At 46.7% G+C, this 24,015-nt stretch overlaps 1 protein-coding gene across 13 annotated transcripts in view; it reads right to left on the bottom strand.

Annotated features, from left to right (window-relative positions):
• STRADA (STE20 related adaptor alpha) overlaps nt 1-23,441 on the bottom strand; it is a 31,901-nt gene extending 8,460 nt beyond the window's left edge. The window contains exons 1-6 of one of the 13 annotated variants that reach the window (XM_002719472.6): nt 23,288-23,441; nt 13,024-13,103; nt 11,310-11,367; nt 8,861-8,889; nt 1,206-1,308; nt 663-784 (exon numbers count right to left, since the gene is read on the bottom strand). In XM_002719472.6, coding sequence (XP_002719518.1) covers nt 663-784; nt 1,206-1,308; nt 8,861-8,889; nt 11,310-11,367; nt 13,024-13,059 — 348 coding nt within the window. In that variant the 5' untranslated portion in view covers nt 13,060-13,103; nt 23,288-23,441. Of the gene's footprint in view, nt 1-662; nt 785-1,205; nt 1,309-8,860; nt 8,890-11,309; nt 11,368-13,023; nt 13,104-13,215; nt 13,316-22,076; nt 22,156-23,014 lie in introns of those variants that run through there. The other 12 variants (XM_008271694.5, XM_089316818.1, XM_089316816.1 and 9 more) reach the window with 12 other exon arrangements.
• Between the last annotated feature and the right edge of the window lie 574 nt (nt 23,442-24,015).

The following is a 24,015-nucleotide window of genomic DNA, read 5'->3' as shown; positions in this document are numbered from 1 at the left end:
TAAAACCCAAAGAACCGTACAGTCCCAAGTGCACCAGCACACAGGCATGTCTTTTCTCAAATAACTGAACTGGACTGACCTCTCCATCCTCAGCGCAGCGAACTACTCTGAATGGATGAACTGGTGCTGGAGCAAGCAGGTAAGCACCAGTTCAGAAAACAACTGGAAATGAAGGAGGAGTGGCCGCGAGTACCTGATGCAGCAGACGCTGAGCCAGACCCCAGAGCTTAGCCCTGGCCAGTGTCTCCAACTGCTGTCTCCCCAGGTTTACCAAGAGGGTGGCTACTTCCTTCTCCACCAGAAGGGATCCTCTGGCCCCGAGGAGAAGGATGCTAAGAGCCTCTAGCAGATGGCGCCCCCATGCAGGCAGGCTAGACCTGCCTCTACCATCTACTAGGGGGTGTGGCCCTGGGCAAGTGATTTAGCCTCTCTGAATAATAAATGAGACAGAAGGGCCTTTTGGAGAAGAAGAGGGGACTCTCAACTGGGCTGAGCAGTATCACAGCCCCATCCTGTGAGCCCCCATTGAAAGCTCCCCCGTTTCCCAGTGCTGGTCTACCACTGTTTCCTGCCAGGTACTTTCAGGGAACCCATGTGAGAGATGGCTGAACGGTCACTCCTGGAGCCAAGAGCCTATCGTCCAGGTCACACTCCTGTTATACCTGTAAGAATGTCACCATCTCATTGGAACAAGCTTCCAGGTTAATCCTCCGCACCGTCACATACTCTCCTGTCGGTTTATATCTGGCTAGGTTCACGGTCATCAGGTCCTCAAATCCCTTGCCTTAAAGAAAAGAGGAAATAAGAATGCCATTCACAAGGACAACAATGGTTATTTATCTTCCTTTAAGAAAAAGGGACTTAATTCTAATAGAAAATTCAAGTTAAATTTTCACTACTGTCACTTTCATGGAGGGCTTTTCTTGGGTGTTTTCCTATCAGCTTCTTGGCCAGGCATCCTAACTGCCTGTGGCACAAGACACGAGAAGAGTGAGGCCACGTAGGAAAGACTGCAAAAGAACTGCTTTCCTGGAAACCTGACTTCTCCCCACACTGGGAGGTCGAAAACCACGGACGACCCACAAAAGCTGGTCTCGTCATCAGGAAGCCTAACAAGCTGGGGGCCTCCTGGTGCCCGGCCAGCCAGGGATGCCGAGAGCTGCAGCTGTGCCCCAGCAGGAACTCAGGGCAGACCCAGTCATTACCTATAACAGTGAGCAGCTCGTAGCACCCTCCCTCGGGCAAAAAGCTGCTCATGATCTCTTGTTTGGAGAATGATGCTATCGACTCTGAGCTCGCCTCATTGGTCTAAAGAAAAAGAAAGATATGTTAACAGAGAAAGCTGGGGGGAGGCAGGGAGTGGGACCGAGGCAGTAATTCAGACCCACGAGGAGACCAGCATCTGAACAAACATACGGATCCCGGTTCTCTGGCAAAGACAGTGCCAGCACTATTCGGAGAGAAATAAAATATCAGGTGTTCGCTGTGATGACCAGCATCGGTAGGAGAGCGAGGAAGGGCTGACTATACCTGCAATGCTTGGACAGGGCCCAGCCAACTGCCAACCTGCCTGTCCTTGCTAACAGTGGCCTCATTTGCTAAAAACAGTGAAATCTCACACGGGGAAAGACTGACTGGAGAAAGGCACATACAGCAAAGAAAAGGGGCTGGGGGAGGGGCAGTGGGGAGAGTCCCTCAAACTCTGCTGCATTAGAGTCTGACTACAGACGGCAAGATCCCCAAAGGTCAAATGCTGAATCTCACCCTAGGGGAAATGCAGCAGGAGATGCCCCATCTTTAGTGAACCAGGAGCGCAGGCCCGTCGTTCCCTGACATTTCCAAGTGAAGTGACCAAACACCTTGTGCAGCAAACTGCAGGCCAAGGACAGAGCTGTCGGGCTGACATTGTGGCACAACAGGTTAAACTGCCGCCTGCCATGCCAGTATCCCATGTGAGTGCTGGTTCTGATGCCGGCTGCTCTGCTCCAACCCAGCCCCCTGCTAATGAGCCGAGGAAGGCAGCAGAAGATGGTCCCTGCCACCCAACATGGGAGACCCAGAAGGAGTTCCTGGCTCCTGGCTTCAGCCTGGCCAGCTGCGGCCATTTGTGGAATGAACCAGTGGGTGGAAGATCTGTTTCTCCTTAACTCTGCTTTTCAAATAAACAAATATATTTTAAAGACTATTAAAAAATAAAAAAGCAGTAATGACAAAGCTATGGGGTCTCCGCTGTCTCAGGCGGCAGAGAAGCCCTGCTCCCTCATCCCTGCCTCCCTGTGCTGCGAGTGAAGCTGGAGCCCAGCCACTCAGGACGTGGACGTCAACCTCTAGCACGGAGGCCGTGAAGGAAGGGGCCCGAGTGTGACGGCAAAACACGCTGCAGGCGGCTCTTCTCTCACCCCACGGGCTCGGCTTCCGTCTTCTAGACCCACGTCTATGTGTACGCTTTAGGGAAGGTGAGCATCTTACTTCCCTGTAGACCCTCTCTCTTCAGATGTGTCTAACCAAAATGGAGAAACCTTAGGCCCACTCAGGTTGCACTTACCACATTCATAAACCTGACCTCTAGTCAGAAGACGACCTTCGCTAATGCACGGAAGGCCTGAAAAATGCGACCTGGGACTGCTCTGCCCAGGTGGGGCCTGAGCAACCACAGAGAAGCACTGCAGAGGAGCCATTAAAATGCCAGCACTGGCCAGCGCTGCGGCTCACTAGGCTAATCCTCCGCCTAGCGGCGCCGGCACACTGGGTTCTAGTCCCGGTTGGGGCGCCGGATTCTGTCCCGGTTGCCCCTCTTCCAGGCCAGCCCTCTGCTGTGGCAGGGAGTGCAGTGGAGGATGGCCCAGGTGCTTGGGCCCTGCACCCCATGGGAGACCAGGAAAAGCACCTGGCTCCTGGCTCCTGCCATCGGATCAGCGCGGTGCGCCGGCCGCAGCGCGCCGGCCGCGGCGGCCATTGGAGGGTGAACCAACGGCAAAGGAAGACCTTTCTCTCTGTCTCTCTCTCTCTCACTGTCCACTCTGCCTGTCAAAAAATAATAAAAAATAAATAAATAAATAAATAAAAATAAAATGCCAGCACTCCACCCCACCCCACCCCCCCGTCTGTCATCGGACAGCCCCACGGGAGGACTTTTCAGAGCACATCCACCTTCACCACAGTGAAGTATATGGCACAGATGGTGCTGCCCTTAAAAAACATTGATTTATCGTCATTTGCTTGAGAGAGACACAGAGACAGAGAGTTCTTCCATCTTCTCGTTCACTCCCCAAATGCCCTTAGCAGCCAGGCCTGGGCCAGGAGCCCAAGCACTTGAGCCATCATCTGCAGCCTCCCAGGATGCCAGAACCTGAACCACCACCGCAGTATGGGATGCTGGGTGTCCCAAGCGACAGCTTAACCAGCTGTGCCACAATGCACACCTCTTACCTTTACTTTTTAATAACAAAAATGACGGCCAGGGCAATTAAGTGACTTGTCAAAAATCAAAACCTGAGTTCACAGCATAGACAGGACCCAGGTCTAAGCCAGAGAAATTAACACACCACCATGTTGAGCGTTTTGTGAATATTTATTCTCAAAGCAGCTGATGCTACCGATAGGGACAGAAACCAAATGGGACTCTGTCTCCCTGACCACTTACACTGACGTCAGCGGAAGGCTGTCAAACAAAATTGAGCCCTGTTAACAAATCCCATTTTCTAATTTAATTCATCTTTTATATTTCTAATATTGAGCCACACTGCTGTATTTAGCTGTACTTGAGCCAACGCCACTGTTGTGTAACATCTGTCTAGTGAATATACCTCACTTGGTCCATTCCAACCCTGCTGAGATCTGGGGTTGTCTTTCAGGTCTACATTAGAATCGGGCTACTGGAAGCAGGTCCTGGTGTGTCTTCTGATGAAAGCCTGTGTCTAGGATCGGATGCAACTGCTAGGTCACAGAGTATGGGAAGGGTCAACTCTATGATAACACAGCCTGTCTTCCGAAAGGCTTTGCCAATGTAACTCCCAGCAGAAGTGTGTGTCTGTGCCACGGACCCACCTTCCCCCCTGCTCGGATTCTGCAGACGTCTTCACCTCTGCCAATCCCAAGGTGGGTTGGATTTACATCTCCCTGATCACTAATAAAGTGAGCATCTTTACAAACCATGTAGATTTGCTCCAAGGTAAAATGCCTCTTTCTGGGGCAGGCGCTGTGGTCTAACGGTTAAAGCTGCAGCCTGCAGTGTCGGCATCCCACGTGGGCACCGGTTCAAGACTCGGCTGCTCCACTTCCAATCCAGCTCTCTGCTGTAGCATGGGAAAGCAGTGGAAGATGGCCCAAGTCCTTAAGCCCCTGCACCCGCGTGGGAGACCCGGAAGAAGCTCCTGGCTCCAGATCAGTGCAGTTCCGGCCATTGCAGCCATTTGGGGAGCGAACCTACGGATCTAAGACCTCCCCCACCACCACTTCTGCCTTTCAAATAAATAAATAAAAATCTTTTCAAAAAACCCTGCCTCTGTTTCCTGTCCATTTTCCTACTGAGTTTTTCAGCACAAGATCTCCTCTGTGTCAGCCCCACAGAACACTGAGCCTGGTAGCTAGTGCAGGAAGAAACTTCCCAGTGCCAAATGCAGCCCATTTCCCCTGGAGAATCACCAGGTGCATTCCTGTATCTAGGGCATTGAGAAGTTCTGCAGCAAGGAAACTCGCCTGACTTTGTTTAACCTAGCATTTCCCAAAGATGCCTTGTCTGGAACCTGACATTGTGAAATCTGGGAAAGGGAACTCGGGGAAGACCACTTTAAGTAAAGCATATGCAAGTAATGCAAAGACCACAGAGTCGGGGTCAGCCAGAGGCAGAATTTGAACTCAGGTCTATCACTTGCTCTGTGACCCTGAGCAAATCATGCTAACCTCTCGGGCGCTCCATCATGTCAGCAGTGGAATGAGTCCCAGCTCAGAGGGCTGTGACTGTTAGAGGAGATAAAACACAGAAAGAGCGTGGTGCCACCTGGTACCTGGCAGCCATCCAATATATGTGCATTCCATCCTTCTCCCTCAGCCGCTGTCTACCCTTAGTGCTTCCTGCTTGAAAAATAAAATGGAACAGACACACAATCCTGAGTGGACCTTGATCAACAGTGAAGGGTGATTTGATTTTGGCTTTTATGATTCTCTGTGCTTTCAAACATTTTGAAAACAAATTCAAGGATCATCTGCTTGCTACTGCAGCTTCCTGAAACTCTCATTTCAGAATCCTCTTAAGAAACTGGTCACTGGGGCTGGCGCTGTGGCGTAGAAGGTAAAGCTGCCGCCTGCAGTGCTGGTATCCCTTGTGGCGCTGGTTCAAGTCCCGGCTGTTCCACTCTTGATCCAGCTCTCTGTTAAAGTGCCTGGTAAAGCAGCAGAAGACGGCTCAAGTGCTTGGGCCCCTGCACCCACGTGGGATACCTGGAAGAAGCTCCTGGCTTTGGATTGACTCAGCTCTGGCTGTTGTCATTTGGGGGAATGAACCAGCAGATGGAAGATCTCTCTCTCTCTCTCCCTCCCTCTCTCTCTGCCTCTAACATAAATAAATCTTACATATATATATATAAAAAAACTGGCCGCCGCCGCGGCTCACTAGGCTAATCCTCCGCCTTGCGGCGCTGGCACACCGGGTTCTAGTCCCGGTCGGGGCACCGGATTCTGTCCTGGCTGCCCCTCTTCCAGGCCAGCTCTCTGCTGTGGCCAGGGAGTGCAGTGGAGGATGGCCCAAGTCCTTGGGCCCTGCACCCCATGGGAGACCAGGAGAAGCACCTGGCTCCTGCCTTCGGATCAGCGCAGTGCGCCGGCCACAGCGCGCCAGCCGTGGCGGCCATTGGAGGGTGAACCAACGGCAAAGGAAGACCTTTCTCTCTGTCTGTCTCTCTCTCTCACTGTCCACTCTGCCTGTCAAAAAATAAAAAATAAAACAAAATAAAAATAAAAAAAACTGATCACTACACGCCAGCTCATTCATACAGGGGGAGACACAAAAGATAGGGCAGCAATTTGAGCAAAAAGTCTAAACTGAGAGTGCTGAGATGCTGACCCCCTGTCGGTGTGGGACCGACACACAGATTTAGTCTTGAAGCAGCCCGTCTCCTCAGCCTTACACCTCCGACTGCCCGTGCACAGGTTTGCTCTGCGCATCTTGTCTTCTCAGGTATTAACCGTCAATGAAATCAACGTCATGAATTAACAGAAAACTCAGCGGGTTGCTTCCAGACCCTCCCCTACTCTGCTCCGTGAATACGATCGTGTGCCGCGACTGATGTTCTGGCCAGGGACAGACAGCGGCGGTCCTGTGAGGTCTATGGCCTGTGACGCCATCACGCAGTCTTGCTGGCACACGTAGGCTCACTCTGGGATATTCGCCTACGATGCACTTCTCGGAAGAGACGCCCGGTGTTCAGCAGCACTCAGCTCCGCTCCGGACCCACCCTCCAGTGACCTGGCTGCACTTCCCTGCACAAGCGAGAAGCCTGCGCTGTCACTGCCGGGAACACTCCTGCCCAACTCCGTCCCCCGCCCCAACCCGCTGGTTCCTCCTCTGCCTCTCCTTTATCACTGCCATCTCCAGGGTCATCTCTCCAGAGAAGACGGTCTAGGCTCTGAGTCATGCTGCAACGTCACTTCACTTCTCTTCCTTCACTGGCGCCACCTCTGCCGCTTATTTTCCCGCTGCCTATCCCCTCCGCGGGAGCGCGAGTTCCATCAGGGCACGGGCCTTGACTGCATCGCCACAGCCGTGCTCCCCAGTGCCTAGAACAACGCTGGCACGTTCTTAAAACACAAGAATCGTTTAAGCAAAGGATGAACTAAGAGGTTTTCTGCTGTGACTTTCATTGCCATGGGCGCAGGGGGAGGAGGGGAAGCATACCAGCTAGCTCCTCTAGACTGCGCTGACATCTGGCCTATCCTGGAAATGCCGGCCCCCATGTAAGTCACGAGGTCCCCACTAGGAGGCGCACTCCAGTGCGTGAGAAAATCCTGCACTTTAAAAGTAGGTAACAGTATGGCCCCAGCAAAAAGCAACTACTTTGTATTAAAGGGTCTTTTCTCCTCTGTTTCCAAGCAAACTCCTCAGTGTTTCTCTAAATTGAAGACGAGACTAAGAAGGGCACCGAGTCCTGAGATGAAGATGTTTATTACCTGTACTTTATCCATCTCCCTCCTCCTTGCCAGGAGAGCACACGAGCCATAGAGTGTATTGCTGTCTGCCAGGCTGTACACTAGGGCATGTTCTTGCTGAGCCGGTAGGGGAGCGATTCCTTAGTTACCAATGTGTGTAGTCAGCAACCTGACAAATGTCTCTGCTCTTTTAGTAGCATAGAAGACTACACAAAGGTATTAGTTTTAGAAAACAAAATTTCTTAGGGAACTGGGAACTTGAGTTCAGGGGCAACCTGGAACTGCATGAAACAAACGAGTCAAGTGATTGCAGTGTTCTGTCCCCAGCTCACTGGACACAATCCTGAAACGGAAGCTTTCTACTGTGGGCTGCTCTGTAGGTCTGAACTCAGAGACAGACCAGTCTTCATCCAGCAACACAAACACACCAGGAAACCAAGGCAGGATTTTGAAAGGAAGGCGCCTGGTCTGACAGGGCCACCAGAAAGGCACGTTAGTTCATTACACTGTCCCGGATTTGGAAAAGGTCAAAATTCAGATGAAAGGGATGCAATTATAGAACTCATTCTCTTCAGAAACACAGCATGGCATAATTTTATTAGTGTAATGCATAATCTTAAATTGCTCAGAGAAAGAAGATAATTCTACCCACGTATTTTCTTAGTTTCTCACACCACAAAAAGTATTTTGTTTAGAAGCATCTGAAAAGCATATGTTACTGATATCCAGAAATGACCATAAAATGGCAACTTTGTTTAAAGAGTTTTTAAAGACACAATAAAGCATACACAGACAGAAGCTATGGAATGCCTGCAAATAAACACATTCAACTTTCCACAGGTTTCACACGGGATTACTTTTGGTACAAGAGTATTAGTTGTGAAAATATAAAATTTACATACAACTGGCATTGTATTCAGGAGAAATAACTGATCCTATAGGACCTTTTCTGGTCTCCTGACTGGAAAATACCAGATCTGACAGAGGTCTGCCACAGCTGGACACAGAGGGGAGCGCCTTGGCCACATCATCACCCTTCACTCAACCTTGGGACTCCTGCGAAAGCTGTGTGTGTGTAATCTGAACAGGGTCAGAGTCTACTTAGAAAAAGTTCTTGTTCTCTCCTTTATAAGACACTGATTCACATTTTCCAAAACAGCTTGGTGCACTGTGCACATCTGGTGCTATTTCTGTGGGTAAATAAACTGGAAGAGGGAGAAGCAAGGCAAGTTTAGTAGCTTTTACAAATGAAAAAAGTACATTTTCTGCTTTGTACTTTTCCATTTTGGTTTTGTTCTTAAGACAGACTTAAGGTCCTGCCCTACTATCTAGACAAAGATTTATGCTATCTCTATGGACTGAAATAGACTAAAGATGGAAAATTTAGTGCCACTGGTCAGTTAAAGAGACCACATTTCAGACTGCTGAAACTTAACTACCAGTGGGAAGGGCGTGGTGGTCAGGAGGGTTGGGAAGGGGCGGAGACTCTCATCCCCAGAAGAGACAGGAAGTGCTTCAGTTTTCAAACTCCATTACACGTCAAAGTCTTTCCGGGGTGAAACCTGAATCTTCACAAGTAAAAAGATAACGTAACACAGAAAGCTCAGTGACAGATGAGCAGGAACAGAAAATGGTAAGCCAAGAGAAACACACAAGCTTCCACAAGAAGTCACGTCCATGCAACAGCCACCGTGCTAGAGCCTAGAAAACCACTTACTTTTCTCCTAGTGTCGCCCGGAGGCTGCTCTGGGGTAGAGAAATCAATGGTTGGCGTGTTGTTTCTCAGCACAAGACACACCCACATTCAGAACAGCAACCACTGTGCTTAGCACTACATTTATTAATAGCAACCACTTGAGGGTCATTCCAGCCGGAAAGGCCTGCAGTGTTGCACATAACACACGCACGGACCCACAGTAAAAATGCTGCAGAGGGTGGGGCTTAGCCTGTGGCTCCCCAAACCTGGCAAGGGTCCTACTCTACTGTTCTCCATGGGGTCTAACTCCCCTGCTGCAGCTCTTGTCAAACATTTCCTTTTCATCACACACCATGTTACTTTGAATAGGCTGGTTTTGAAGTCTGAAACCTTGAGAAACTTAAAGTCAGATACCTTCCATTCTAAATGCAAATAAAGCAATGGCTTCTGGGCACCCTGCTACTCTGAGTGAAAAGGAACAAAGCAGAGGACAACTGAAATAATTTTCTGCTCTTAAGACAAATTCTGTATATGCTTTTGATTTTCTCTAGTCTGTACAACTGATCCAGATTATGAAAGTGAATGCTTTTGACTGTAAGGTACTAGGGTGATTATATAGTTCCAAATATCTTGAATTATACAAAATCAGAGGAGCAAGTCCAGTCACCAAGAAAAACACTTTCTCCTAAGATCCATGAAAGCATTCTAATGTATTGCTAGAGGATATTGGCACCTGTGAAAATTAGCCTCAGTTTATCAAAACAAGATTCCCCTGCCCCATGCCAACACATCAGTTTTCTGGTACACATAGGGCAGAAGCAATTGCTAAAGATGGTGTCCCGGGCCAGCACTGTGGCACAGGAGGTTAATCCTCTGCCTGCAGCACCAGCATCCCATATGGGCACCAGTTCTAGTCCTAACTGTTACTCTTCTGATCCAGCTCTCTGCTATGGTGTGGGAAAGCAGTAGAATATGGGCCACGCACTTGGGTCTCTGAACCCTCATGGGAGACCCGGATAAAGCTCCTTGCTCCTTCCTTCAGATTGGCCCAGCTCCAGCCATTGCGGCCATTTGGGGAGTGAACCAGCATATGGAAGACCTTTCTGTCTTTCCCTCTGTCTGTAACTCTACCTCTCAAAGTAAATAAATAGAATCTTTAACAAAACAAAACAAAAAAACAAAGGGGTCTGCCAATGGTAAGAAGCCAGGTGAAGGAACTATGGGAAATCTAACCCAATCTTCCAGAGTACAGAGCAGATTTCAAGTTGTATACAATTTGGTAATACAGACTTTCTCAAACTGTAACAACATAGAGAACAATCTCTTCACCTTCAGATCAGAGACGAGTGCACTGTTAAAAGCCAGAAATCCTATACTCTGTACCCTGAGACCAAAACCAATTAATTTAAGTCGTATGCACTAAAATGTCTGTAACCAATTCATTGTAAACTGGACTTCCAAACCAATTTCCATAAACGCCATTTTAAAACAAACTATTTGATTTCCATTAATGATAGGAAGAGAATGAGAACAGAACCATTAGTCTTTCCTTTACTGAACAGCTAATTTTTATTCTTTATAACTTAGACAAAAATAACTCATCATTTCTCTAAACTGTTGTTTATTCAAAACACAACTGTTTGGTACAATTCACCAATAATACGATTCTAGAAGTTATAGGAGATAATTAGGGGTATGAATTAATAGGTGCTACCTCGTAACTAATAAGTTTGAGGATTTAATTATTTAGCTATTTGGGAGTATTCTGGATTAACACTCAGTGTGTCACTCAGTGTGTCAACCTACTTCTCTAGTGACAGGATCCCAGGAGAGAATTCTGACATTCAAAGAATAGGGTACTACGACTGTCACTATTAAAGAAAGGAATTTGCTTTGCTCTACATTAAGATCATATTTCCAAGAAGTCTTGCTTTGAAAATGGCCAATCTTGAACATGTTAAACCTCAAAACTGCAAACCTACTTTACTTCTGAATCAATACTTACTTTACAATAGTAAGTTGATATTTTTGCCATGACAGATTTTTCCTAGTCTCTTAAAGCCTCATAATTTCTATCATAAAGAAGTGAGTCAACTAGATTGATCACTAAAGCCAGAACATTTATATCATGGCTACCTTTGTCCCGATTATTATTTTGTTTTTTAAATCTTCAGGGTTATTTTAACCATTTCATTTTTTTTTCCTTTAAGAATATGTACTTCCACTGGACTAATACTTAGGAGAAATACATTTGCCTTTTAAGTAAATATAGATTTTCTGACAATCAGGACAGGCTAACACAACTGCTGGATCAATCCTCAAACATGTGGGAAAGGATGGATTCAAACTGGAGCCAAATAAACCCAACAACTGCGGTTTACACCTGCCCATAAAACTGCTAATTTTCATAAACTGATTTAATCAGTGACATTTACTCTGAAGTGATGGCTAGATGCCATACTGTACTTACCTCCAAATAGTTCCAAATCTCTTAAGCCCTCAACAATGAACTTTTCCGAGACCCACCGCTAAAGAGGAAAACCCCAAAGAGAATTAGTATCTTTCTTCCAAGCCACAGAAGATTAATGTTCAGCCTTCAGAGACAAACAAAAACACAACTACAAAAATAGAATCATGCAGAACAGTTAGAATACAGTTCTATGAAAAAGTTTTGAGAAGAATCTTGAAATCAACTAAAAATAGGAGATTAATTCCTTTTTCTATTCCTCTTTGCCTTATTTGATAGATAACCCTTAAATCTGACAGATGAGAAATACTTAGTGATGACCCTAATAACAAAGAATGTTTTTGTCTTTCCTGTATATAAAACTAGCTTTTGGTTCTACCTTACTCATCCCAGAACTACCTATTACAGATGCCTCAGATCATTAATGCCTGTCTCAGAAGCATTATTGGAATTCACAACACAGAAAACAGGGATGAACCAGTTTTTCACAGATTCTATTCACTTGTCGAAGGAAGCACACCAAGCTGCGCATTCTTTCTGGCAGCAGCTTCTAATGAGGCTGCTGCTTACATTTGCTACCAAGTCCACAATGACCAAACCAGCAGGATCAATCCAGGGCTTGCTCTCCTGGCCCATTTCAAGTGAGTGTCAGATTCCCATCAGTGAGCATTGGTCTGGTTTCACCTGAATCAGGCTAGGTTGAAATAGAAAAGCTCATATTTAAAAGTAATGGAATCAAGATTGTATTTCACTTAAGGTCTGGTGTCAAAGCTTGGCGTGGGGGCATTCTTTCCACTGAGTTGAGTTCAGGTTAAGGAGAGACTCCCTTCTTCCTCATACAGTGAACTTCACTCTTTTCCAATATCAATTGTTCTTATATACATAAGAAAAAAGACGATTAAGTAACATTCAGAAATAAGTTGCATAATATGTTTGGGACTTGGAACTGTAAAACTATTCTCTGTTCTTTCTTATAATTACTTTTCCAAATTAAAAAAGAAATAACATTCTAAATAAAAAAACTTAATACAAAAATTATATGCATTATACCACATTACATAATTTATACTTTAATATTTAAAGATGTGCTATACTCATGTCTCACTGCACTTTCACACTGTTAAAATTTTTAAACAATTACTATTACATTTAGAAATTAAATATGTGATAATAAACAAAATAAGACACTCTTAAGAACTCATGGGAGCTTGTAAAGAAGCTAAATCCGTATTTGTTCTTGAAGTCATTTTAGCTCATAAAGGTTTAGGTATAATAAAATATTTCATATTCCGATAAAAAGAAGTCTTCAGTTGAAACTAATCATTATTTAAGTGTTCCAGCTATTACAATTTGATACTGATTTAAAAAAGCACAAACTCATCATAAACACAGAGGAAATGGGGAGATCATTAGCAGTTATATATGTACATCCATAAGGCCATCAGCTTATGTAATATATGACTTACGGACTCATTCATAAAACTAGCCACCTTCTTGTTTCTTCTCTGTCAAACAAGCTCACGGAACACCTGTGTCTTTATCAACCAAACCGGCTGTATACTCTGTGCCGACAAGCCTTCCTCTCAGCGGCCTTACTTCCTACAGCTCTCATTTTGCACGGCTCTGAGCATCACATATAAAACCATCCAAGAATCTCCCCAAACACTTTACTTTTAAGAAAACAAAAATAGTAAAGAAGAAGAATAGAAACACTCACCCTAATTCGCTCTGGTTTACTTACAAGAAAAGACATGAGTTCCTAATGTGTAGACCTACTTCAATTTCAAAAACTTAAACCTAAAAGAAAAATAAAAACAAACTGAGTTAGTCAAATCTCCTTTTATACAAAGTCTGTGATTACCAAAAACTGCCTATGGGGCCACTACTCAAAGCATGACACTACACTTACAAATTTACAGAGTCTAAAGATTTGTTTAGAGAAACTCCACAGCGTCAGCCCCAAAACTCTGATCTTAGACATGGATGTACTTTGGCCATGCAGATTCTGCAATTTCTGTAAGAAAAGGAAGTTATTATATGGATTTCTTTAATTTCTAAATTTCTCGACCCAATCCCGTAGTGACTCTTTCCCAAAGACAATTAACTTCAATCCTTTTGCGTTATCCTGATCTTTTTAGAGAATATTTTATTTCTTTACTTGAGAGGCAGAGAGAGACAGAGACAGAGACAGAGACAGAGACAGAAAAGGGTCTTCCATCCGCTGTTTCACTTCCCAAATGGCCACAATGGCCAGAGTTGAGCCGATCTGAAGCCAGGAGCCAGGAGCTTCTTTCCAGGTCTCCCATGTGGGTCCTGAGGCCCACGCACTTGGGCCATTTCCACTGCTTTCCCAGGCCATAGCAGGAGCTGGATTGGAAATGCAGACTAGAACTGGCGCCCATATGGGATGCCAGAGCCACAGGCAGAGGCTTAGCCTACTACGACACAGTGGTGGCCCCGTTATCCTGATTTTAATCATCATTCTTAAATAATGTTTATATGGCTATGATCTATCAATTTTAGAAATTTATCTAAAAACTTCTATCACAGCAGATGAAAACTAAGCTCTCCAATTTTACTTTCCTCCACCCTACTTCCTACCCTTCTTCTCCCAACAGAGTTCTGACATAATTTTTGGTTAAATTAATAGTCCACATTTACATTACTATGACTATGCAAAGAGTTATGAGATGAGCATGTCTCCTTCCTTGTACACCTCTTATGTCCCCCAGAGCTAAGAACACATTTGTTCACTTGTTTGGTTTCCCATACAACTATAAACTTTATCCAAATACTCCAACACTTCTGCTATTTGCCTTTTCAAATTTTCTTCCCATATATTCAAACTCATCAATTCCAAATTCCTCCAGGAAACTGCCTTCCCAGAGTGCTGTGCTGCCGCCGCCACCTGAACTAGCTGCTTTGTAGGCTGCACTTGGTCTGCCTTTTTAGTGTGGAGATTTAGGCCCTCCAATTCTGGAAACATTTTTGTATTATTTCTTGGACATTTGTCTCCTCCGTTTTTTTTTTTTCTTGTTCTCACTTTACAGAATTCCTAATAGTTAACGGTGTACTTCTAGATTCAACCTCTAATTTTATACTTATTTATAGATAAAAATGCTTTGCAGGAGATGAATTCAATTTTATTTTTTAATCCTTCCACTAAGCTTTACATTTGGTTACATACTTCTAAGAGCTTCTGCCATTTCGTGAATACATCTCTTCCATATCACCCCATCCTGTTTTATGTCTGTTATTTATAGTTAGGGATTATATCCAGAATGGCTAAAAACATAAAATATCACAGACAAAATTGGGTTTATCTCAGGAATAAAAGACTGATTTAACATTAAAAAAGGAGTCAATGTATTCAAAAGTGTCTTTAAGTTGTTTTGGTTTAATTTCTATGTATTTACTCCAGAGGCAGTGAAAGACAGAGACAGACACAAAACATTTCCACCTGCTGGTCTACTCCTCAAATGCCTTCAATGGCCAGGACAGGGCCAAGCTGAAGCCGGGAGCCAGGAACTCAATCTAGGTCTCCTGGGTGCAGGAGTCCAGCTGCTTGAGCCATCCCCACTGCCTCCCAGGGTCTGCACTAGCAGGAAGCTGGGATCAGGAGCTGGAGCCGGGTATCTAACCCAGGTACTCTGATATGGGATGTGAGCATCTTAACACTAGGCCAAATACCCAGCCCTATTTCAAGTTGTTGATAAATAAGCAACAACTTCAATGAATGTTTTATGTCTCCTTTTTGTAAATTTTTTTATTTCTTTGTTATTTTGTCAATTTCATTTTACTTTATTAACTGAGTAAGTGAAGGGGAAAATACAATCATCTCAAGAGATGCAGAAAAGTCGCCTGAGAAAATTCAATACTAATCCATGATTTTTAGCAAACTCCCAACCAACTGGACTAGAAGAGAACATCTTCAACTTGGTAATAGGTATGTATGAAAATTCATACCCAACATCATACTTAGTGGCAAAAAGAATGAATGACTTTCTTCCAAAAACAGAAACGACGCAAGGAAAGTCTGCTACCATGGCTTCTGTGGAGCACTGCACTAAGGTCCTGGCCAAAGCAGCAAAGCAAGAAGAAAATTAAAGGCAAACACACTGGAAAGGAAGGACTGAAACTATTCACAGACAGCGTGATTGTGAACACGGAAAATTCCATGATTTCTAACAAACAAAAAAATCAGATCTAAAAAAATTAATTTTGGGTCTGGCACTGTGGCGCAGTGTTGGTTAAAGCCCCAGCCTGCAGCACTGGCATCCCCTATGGGCGCCAGTTTGAGTCCTGGCTGCTTCATTTCTGATCCAGCTTTCTGTTGGCCTGGGAAAGCAGTGGAAGATGGCCCAAGTCCTTGGGCCCCTGCCCCCATGTGGGAGACCCGGAAGAAGCTCCTGGCTCCTGGCTTCGGATCAGCTCAGCTCTGGCCGTTGTGGTCATCTGGTGAGTGGACCAGAGAATGGAAGACCTCTCTCTCTCTGGCTCTACCTCTCTTTGTAACTCTTTCAAATAAATAAAATAAATCTTTAAAAATAAAAATAAATTTAGAAATAAGGTCATTTGCAAAACCCCACTCTATTTTTATATAATAAAAATGAATAATTTAAAAACATTATCACAATATCAACAAAAATAATTAGGAATAATTTTAGTAAATTATGGATAAGACCTATATACCTAAGATTATTAAATACTGCTAAGAGGGATTAATGATGATATAAACAGAAACTATGCTACATCTGTAGACTAGAAGATTCTAAATATTGTTCAGATGTCACTTCTCCCCAAATCAGCTGGTAGATTCAATGATATCCCAATCAAAATTCCAGATGATGTTTTTTTTGGACAGGCAGAGTTAGACAGTGAGAGAGAGAGAGACAGAGAGAAAGGTCTTCCTTTGCCGTTGGTTCACTGCCCAATGGCCGCTGCGGCCGGTGCATCATGCTGATCTGAAGCCAGGAGCCAGGTGCTTCCTCCTGGTCTCCCATGCGGGTGCAAGGGCCCAAGCACTTGGGCCATCCTCCACTGCACTCCCGGGCTACAGCAGAGAGCTGGCCTGGAAGAGGGGCAACCAGGACAGAATCCGGCACCCCGACTGGGACTAGAACCCACTGTGCCGGCGCCACAGGTGGAGTTTTAGCCTATTGAGCCACGGCGCCGGCCCCAGATGATGTTTTAAAAGAAACTGATAAACTGGGGGACGACACTGTGATATAGCAGGTAAAGGCACTGGGATGCTGGTTCGAGTCCCGGTTGTTCCACTTCCAATCCAGCTCCCTGCTAATGTGACTGGAAAAGCAGTAGAAGATGGCTCAAGTCCTTGGGCTCCTGCACCCACGCAGGAAACCCTAAAGAAACTCCAGGATCCTGGCTTTGGATTGCCTTACCTCTGGCTATTGATGCCATTTGGGGAGTGAATCGGTGGATGGAAGACCTCTCTCTCTCTCTCTGCCTTTGCCTCTCTGTAACCCTGCTTTTCAAATAAGTAAATAAATGTTTTTTAAAAAAGAAACTGATAAGCCGACTCTAAAATTTATATGGAAATGCAAGGTACCTAAAAGAGCAAAATTTGAGAAAGAACAAAGTTTAAAGAGTTAGATCACCTGATTTCCAGACTTTTATGCTACAGTAATGAAGACGGTGAACTTGAGTCAAGAACAGGCACATGGACCCATGGAACAGAACAGAGAATGCAGAATAGACCCATGTATACGTGGTCCATTTTTAACAGAGGGGCCCTAAGTAATTCCATGGAGGGAAACAGTCTGGATATATTATATCTACCTAGAAAAATTGAATTTTGACTCCTGTCTTGTACCATACACAAATAATTAACTTGAAAGGGGTCATGGGATGGGTGTTTGAAGCAGCGATTGAGACACTGCTTGGGATGTCTACATCTCATATCAGAGTGCCTGGCTCGAATCCTGCCTACTCTGCTTCCAATCCAGCTTCCTGCAAATCAGCGCTCTGAGAGGCAGCAGATGACAGCTCAAGTACAAAGGTTTCCACCATCCATATGGAAGACCTGACTGGATTCTGAGCTCCTGACTTTAGCCTGGCCAAGCCTTGGCTGTTGCAGCAATTTGGGAAGGGAACCACCAGGCAGATCACTCTCTCTTTCTGACTTTTTTTTTTTTTTTTTTTTTTTTTTGACAGGCAGAGTGGACAATGAGAGAGAGAGATGGAGAGAAAGTTCTTCCTTTGCCGTTGGTTCACCCTCCAATGGCCACCACGGCTGGCGCACTGCTGCCGGCGCACCGTGCTGATCCGAAAGCAGGAGCCAGGTACTTCTCCTGGTCTCCCATGGGGTGCAGGGCCCAAGCACTTGGGCCATCCTCCACTGCACTCCCTGGCCACAGCAGAGAGCTGGCCTGGAAGAGGGGCAACCGGGACAGAATCCGGCGCCCCGACCGGGACTAGAACCCGGTGTGCTGGCGCCGCAAGGTGGAGGATTAGCCTATTGAGCCGCGGCGCTGGCCTCTTTCTGACTTTCAAATCAAATGAAATAAAAAACCAAATAAAGATAACAGGAAAAATCTTCATGTTCTGAGGACAGGTAAAGATTCAAAAAAGAACATCAAGTGCATGAAATATAAAATAAAATATGAAATATCTGACTATAAATATTAAAAATTTCTACTTCTGAAAGACACTAAAAATTTAAAAGATTGGGAGAAAATATTTTATAGGTGTGTGTGTATGTGCCTACAAAGAATTTAATATCCAGAGTATACAAGGAACTTTTACAACACAATAATAAGACAATTCAATTTAATTAATGAGCAGCATATTTGGACACATACATGATTTTAATGGAATTACTTAAATTTGTAACCCAGCAAAATGAGGCTAACGCTTAAGAAAAATGATGATACGAAGTACAAAAATGGTTACTCAATGAAAAGAAATCTCGGATGGTGGTTATGAAGCAGGTCAAGAAAGGAATCAGTCATAGAACACAAGGTTGATGGGTTGAAGGAAATGAAATTATTTCATAAAATATAAAGACTCAGTGTAAAAGGTGAAACATATCAGGGACAGTGTGCACAACAGCCTGTTTCTCTTCCCACAAAGAAAATAGAAAGCCAATCAAAAACTCCAACAAAAATGAATAATTGTATTGAAAAGGCAAAGCCTATACTTGAAACATATGTAAATATATTTTGAGCAGTCAAGCAATGAATGTGGGACAGAAAAATCCACTTGACCTTGAATGTCAAGAAGTTAGGACAAGGGGCCGGCGCCGTGGCTCACTTGGCTAATCTTCTGCCTGTGGCACCAGAATCCCATAGGGGCACCGGGTTCTAGTCCCAGCTGCTCCTCTTCCAGTCCAGCTCTCTGCTGTGGCCCAGGAGTGCAGTGGAGGATGGCCCAAGTGCTTGGGCCCTGCACCCTCATGGGAGACCAGGAGAAGTACCTGGCTCCTGGCTTTGGATCGGCGTAGCTCCGGCCGTAGCGGCCATTTGGGCGGTGAACCAACGGAAGGAAGACCTTTCTCTCTGTCTCTCTCTCCCTCTCACTGTCTGTAACTCTACCTGTCAAATAAATAAATAATCTTAAAAAAAAAAAAAAGTTAGGACAATAGAGCTATACTGAAGCACCCACTGGGGTCTTTAGTGGACAATGCTCAAAAAATTAGAAGTACCCATTTCAAGTTTTAGAATGGAACTACAAACAAAGCACAACACACTCAGTTCTGGTTATAGAACAGAATGTGAATGTCTGCAAATCTGAAAACAGGAAAGTGAAGTTCGGGGGCTGACACAAGATGGGAGCTGGGAAGGTGAAGAGACAGAATGACCAGGGAAGCTATTTTCCTGGTCTTCATGGGGGCAAGGTAATGCTGAAAGCTGACAGGGTAAGAAATAGAGATTTACCCTCACTTTTCAAAGTTACAAAGGTAACCAGGAGGGGCCACCGCTTGCAGTGCCGGCATCCCACATGGGTGCCTGTTCCAGTTCCGGCTGCTCCACTTCCGATCCAGCTCTCTGCTATGGCCTGGGAAAGCAGACAAAGATGGCCCAAGTGCTTGGGCCCCTGCACCTGCGTGGGAGACCCGGAAGAAGCTCCTGGCTCCTGGCTTCAGATTGGCCCAGCTTTGGCCATTACGGCCATTTGGGAGTGAGCCAGCAGATGGAAGACCTAGCTCTCTTTCTGCCTATGCCTCTGCCTCTCTATAACTCTGATTTTCAAATAAATAAATACATCTTAAAAAAAAAAAGAATGATGGAAGTCCATTATGGGAACTAAAACTAAATTAAACTAAAACCAGGAATTGCTAATAGGGCACAGAAATGGTGATGACAGCAAGGGAGTTGATGGACCACTGTTTTTTTTTTTTTTTTTTTTTTTTGACAGGCAGAGTGGACAGTGAGAGAGAGAGACAGAGAGAAAGGTCTTCCTTTGCCGTTGGTTCACCCTCCAATGGCCAGCGCAGCCGGCGCGCTCCGGCCGGCGCACCACGCTGATCCGATGGCAGGAGCCAGGTGCTTCTCCTGGTCTCCCATGGGGTGCAGGGCCCAAGCACTTGGGCCATCCTCCACTGCACTCCCTGGCCACAGCAGAGAGCTGGCCTGGAAGAGGGGCAACCGGGACAGAATCCGGCGCCCCGACCGGGACTAGAACCCGGTGTGCCAGCGCCGCAAGGTGGAGGACTAGCTTAGTGAGCCGCGGCGCCGGCCTGGACCACTGGTTTTTATCAATGGCACCTTACATCACAATTTTCAAAACTGCATGCAGGTATTTTCTTTGCTAAAATTTTGTTAACTAATGCAAGAGACATGCATCTGAGATGGTTTAGAGGGGTTTTACCCATAACTAGGGCTAGATGTGAACTTGGAAGGACTTTCCTAGTTTCAGACTGAATCCTGTACAAATGAACTTCATGTGACATTAAAATCACACAATGCTTTCACTCTCCAAATGCCTACAAAGTTCAGGGCTGGGCCAGGCTGAAGCCAGGAACTGCAAACTCAATCCAGGTCTCCCACATGGGTGGCAGATACCTAACCACTTGAGTCACTACTGCTGCCTCTCCCACGGCTCTGCATTAGCAGGAAGCTGGAATCAGGAGAGGAGTCAGGGCTTGAACCCAGGCACAGACACAGGATGCAGGTATCCCAAATAGGCCTCTGGTTCTATTCTCAGCTGGGAAAATGATGAAGAGGTATGACTTAAAAATGTCTCCAAGATAACTGAAGAAATTATTTCTGAAGGTGATGGTGTTTTCGAGAGAGAAAGGGTTGTCAGCATTTACAACAGGACCACATTTGTGGTGATAAGAGCCTGAGGCACTGGGAATATGAAGAACTGCAAGTCCATAGATGGGGCAGAAGGAAGACTGAAGAAAGTAGAGTCAGAAAGGATACCATAAATCACCAGTCCATCCTCAGCCCTTGGGTTTTCTTTTACAAACTCCTGGATATATATTTATCGAGCGCCCTGTGCCAGACTCTACCTTATCAGGGAGCTCATTCTATTGTGGACAATTCCCATGGCCCCATATTTTTTTATGTGCCCAAGTGACTGGGAAAAGAGTGCGTATCAAGGACAAATGGGAAAGCTCAGAGGTAGAAGTGGTCTTGGTGGAAAATGAGTCCTAATTTTTAAATAATATTGAGGTTGAGGAAACACCTATTAATTCCAAGAGGAAATATGAGGGGGCTTCAATAAGCTCATGAAAAAATGTGTACTATGAAAAAAACTATCCATGGATTTTAAAAAGTTTTTGTACCCAAATGAACCTTTTTTTCCCCAGATTTTATTATTTGAAAGGCAGAGTGACAGAGAGGGAGAGATGGAAAGCTATTCCATCCGCTGGTTCCCTTCCCAAATGGCTGCAATGGCTCTGCTAGGCCAAAGCCAGGAGCTTGGAACTCCATCGGGGTCTCTCACATGGGTGGCAGGGGCCCGAGTATTTGGGCCACCCTCTACCATCTTTCCACGTCCATAGCAGGGAGCTGGATCTGAAGTGGTACCAGTACTCTGATATGGGATGCTGGCGTCACAGAAAGCAGCTTAACCCACTGCACTACAATACCAGCTCCCAAATAAATTTCTTTTAATTAGATTTTTCCATGCACTTTAGAAGCTCCCTTGTATCTGGCATTCAGTTAAGCAGGACTGGTGCATTAGAGACATTAGAGATGTCTAAGAGATGGCCATGTGGACATGAGAGTCAGCAACTAAAGCTTTAAGAGTGAGCGACATTCACTAAAGGAGACAAGCAGGGGGCTGGGAAGCAAGCCCTGGGATAGGTCCTGGTTAGGGCAGGGCTCTTGAAAGAGATAGGAAACGGAACCCAGAGAAAACCCCGCTCCCCTTCATGACCACCTCCTGTCTATCTGGCCAGCTCTGCTCCGCCTCTTGGTACTCACAGGTCCTGTGCTCACCTCAGGTTCCCTGATCTCACTGCCTCCCCTCACCCACTCAACTCTTTTTATTTGAAAGAGAAAAATGGGGGGGGGGGGCAAGAATCTTCCCTTTTTTTGTTTACTTTATAAATGCTAACAGCTGCAGCTGGGCCAGGCTGAAGTCAGGAGCTGGAACTCCTTGTGGGGCTCCCACACCGGGGGCAGGTACATGGTCCTTGAGGCATCGCCTGCTGCCTCCCAGAATACAGTAGCAGGAAGGTGGACTGGAAGCAGGGCCAGGACTTGACAAGGGAGGCAGGCGTCCCAAACAAGGTCCCAACTGCGGCACCAAATACTACCCTCCCCCCCCAATCGATGGGACCCTTAGCCTGGTCTTAACTGCCGACTTCTCTCTTCTAGAACAGAGACTCCTTAAGGACAGGGGATGAATCTTGTCACTGTTGTGTTTCCAGGGGCTCACGTGCCCAGGTAGCTGTTACTAATAGTAAAAACAATCAAAGCAGCGAACATGTACGTGGTCATGCTATGCGCTGGGGACTGTACTGCGTGCTTCGCGGTGATCAGCCGCAGCCAGTCCGATCATCTGCGTTAGGATCGGCTGCGAGCTGCTTACATCCGCTTCAGAGCCAGACAAGCGCAGCAAGAAGCCTCGCAAATGCCACGGACCAGCCGCGAAATGGCATGGAAAGGGGAATTCACGTATTCTGAGTTAAAATCCTTTTCTCCTTTCTCCGTATTTTTGAAACTGACTTTCTCAGCGTCTAGGGGTTACAACTGTAAGCACTGAAGCTGAGACGGCCAGCTTAGCACTGGCACCAAGGCGCCAGGCCAGGGCAGGTGATCAAACGTGGGTTCTTTGTCAACTCTCAGGGGCAAGAAGCAGGCGTGGGTGTCTCCAGACAAGTGGGAATCGTCTACACAGTGGAAAGTGGTTCGACTTCAGGCGCAGTATTACAGTGAGAAGAGAACCAATTCCAACGGCTTTCCTCTTTGGGCGAAGGCAAGGTAAAGTGTGCTAGGATCTTAGGAGAAGGTTGGGAGGGGAGAGGGGCTCGTTCCGTTTCCTGAAAACTATGAACGATTTTATTTAATCGCCCTCCCCCCTTCCTTCACGGTCGCCTCCCTAGCCCACTCCCCAATTTCGGGCCCCAAATACGCGGAGGGCATTTAGGAAACAAAAATACAATTAGAAGCTCTTCCTTCGGGCCGACTTAGGCTGCCACCCGGACCTTGTGTCCGTAAGCCTCGGACGGGACAGGGGCGGGAGAGCTCAGCGCTAGGATCTGCCGCCACTTCGCCAGAGCGGAGGCTCCCCACCTGGCGGCCGAGGCGGGGGCTGGGGAAGGGAACGCAGGAGCTCGCCTGACCACGCCGCTCCAGGACCTCCCGGCAGGGCCCACGCCTATTCTGCTCCTGGGCTGCGGCCCCTCTTCTCGGGAACGAGGACGCCGGTTAAAAGGGACCCCGCGAGGGCGAGGGTGAGCCCGGGATGGCCCCTTCGACGAAGGCCCGCCCCTGAGATGGAATCGGCGATACGACGACGAGGAACTGGTTCCCGGGCCGCACCAGGCGGCCCTGCCAGCCCGGTACCTGGTCTTGGAGCTAGCGAGCAGTCCCGGCCGGTCTCAGCTCCGCCTCCTCAGTTTTATGGCCGCAGTGCCGCCAGGCCGGTTGCTGGGAGGGAGGTACGCAACGTGCCATGCGCAGTAGAGGCACCCGGGGAGGGCCGGCGGAGAGCTCGCCCCGCCCCGCCCCGCCCGGCACCAACGCCCTCCCCGCCCCGCCCTCCGCGGAGGCTCCGCCCACTTCCGCTCCCGAGGGGCGCGGCTGTCCCCGGGCAGCTGTCTCGCGCAGCACCTGCTGGGCGCCTCACCTCGGAGGGGGCCTGTTTCCCCCTCCTCATCGGCCCGGCCCCCGGAGCTTCCAGCTCCCCACAGGAAGGGACGTAGGGCGACTTCAATAATAGCGGCTTAAAGGGGACTATAGAAAGGCAAACCCACTCAGACTGCTCATATGGCTACTTCCGCTTCCTTTTGTGTGGTAGGGCTTCAGTGAGAAACACATCTCCAACGCCCTTCCCTTTGACCTCTCCGGCCCCAAATAGCTGTAAAGAGGAAGCCCGCCTTTCCTCTGTGCCCCAGAGCTCAACTAATGAGAACCATCATTCCCACCCCCACCCCCCCCCTTTTTAGATCTTCTCGTCCCTGTACCCTTACTCATTCACAACTCTAGAGGCGTGCTTTTTGCAGAAAAAGGTTTGCCTTGATGGGGCAACCTAGCGCCAGCCAAGGCCTGCGGAGCTTTGAAGCAATCAAGCG

This window comes from Oryctolagus cuniculus, chromosome 17 (assembly GCF_051225735.1).
Source record: "Oryctolagus cuniculus isolate XC-2025 breed Fujian yellow rabbit chromosome 17, ASM5122573v1, whole genome shotgun sequence".
NCBI lineage: Eukaryota > Metazoa > Chordata > Mammalia > Lagomorpha > Leporidae > Oryctolagus > Oryctolagus cuniculus.
The sequence above is the reverse complement of the archived record's forward strand: the minus strand, read 5'-3'. Positions and strand labels throughout refer to the sequence as shown.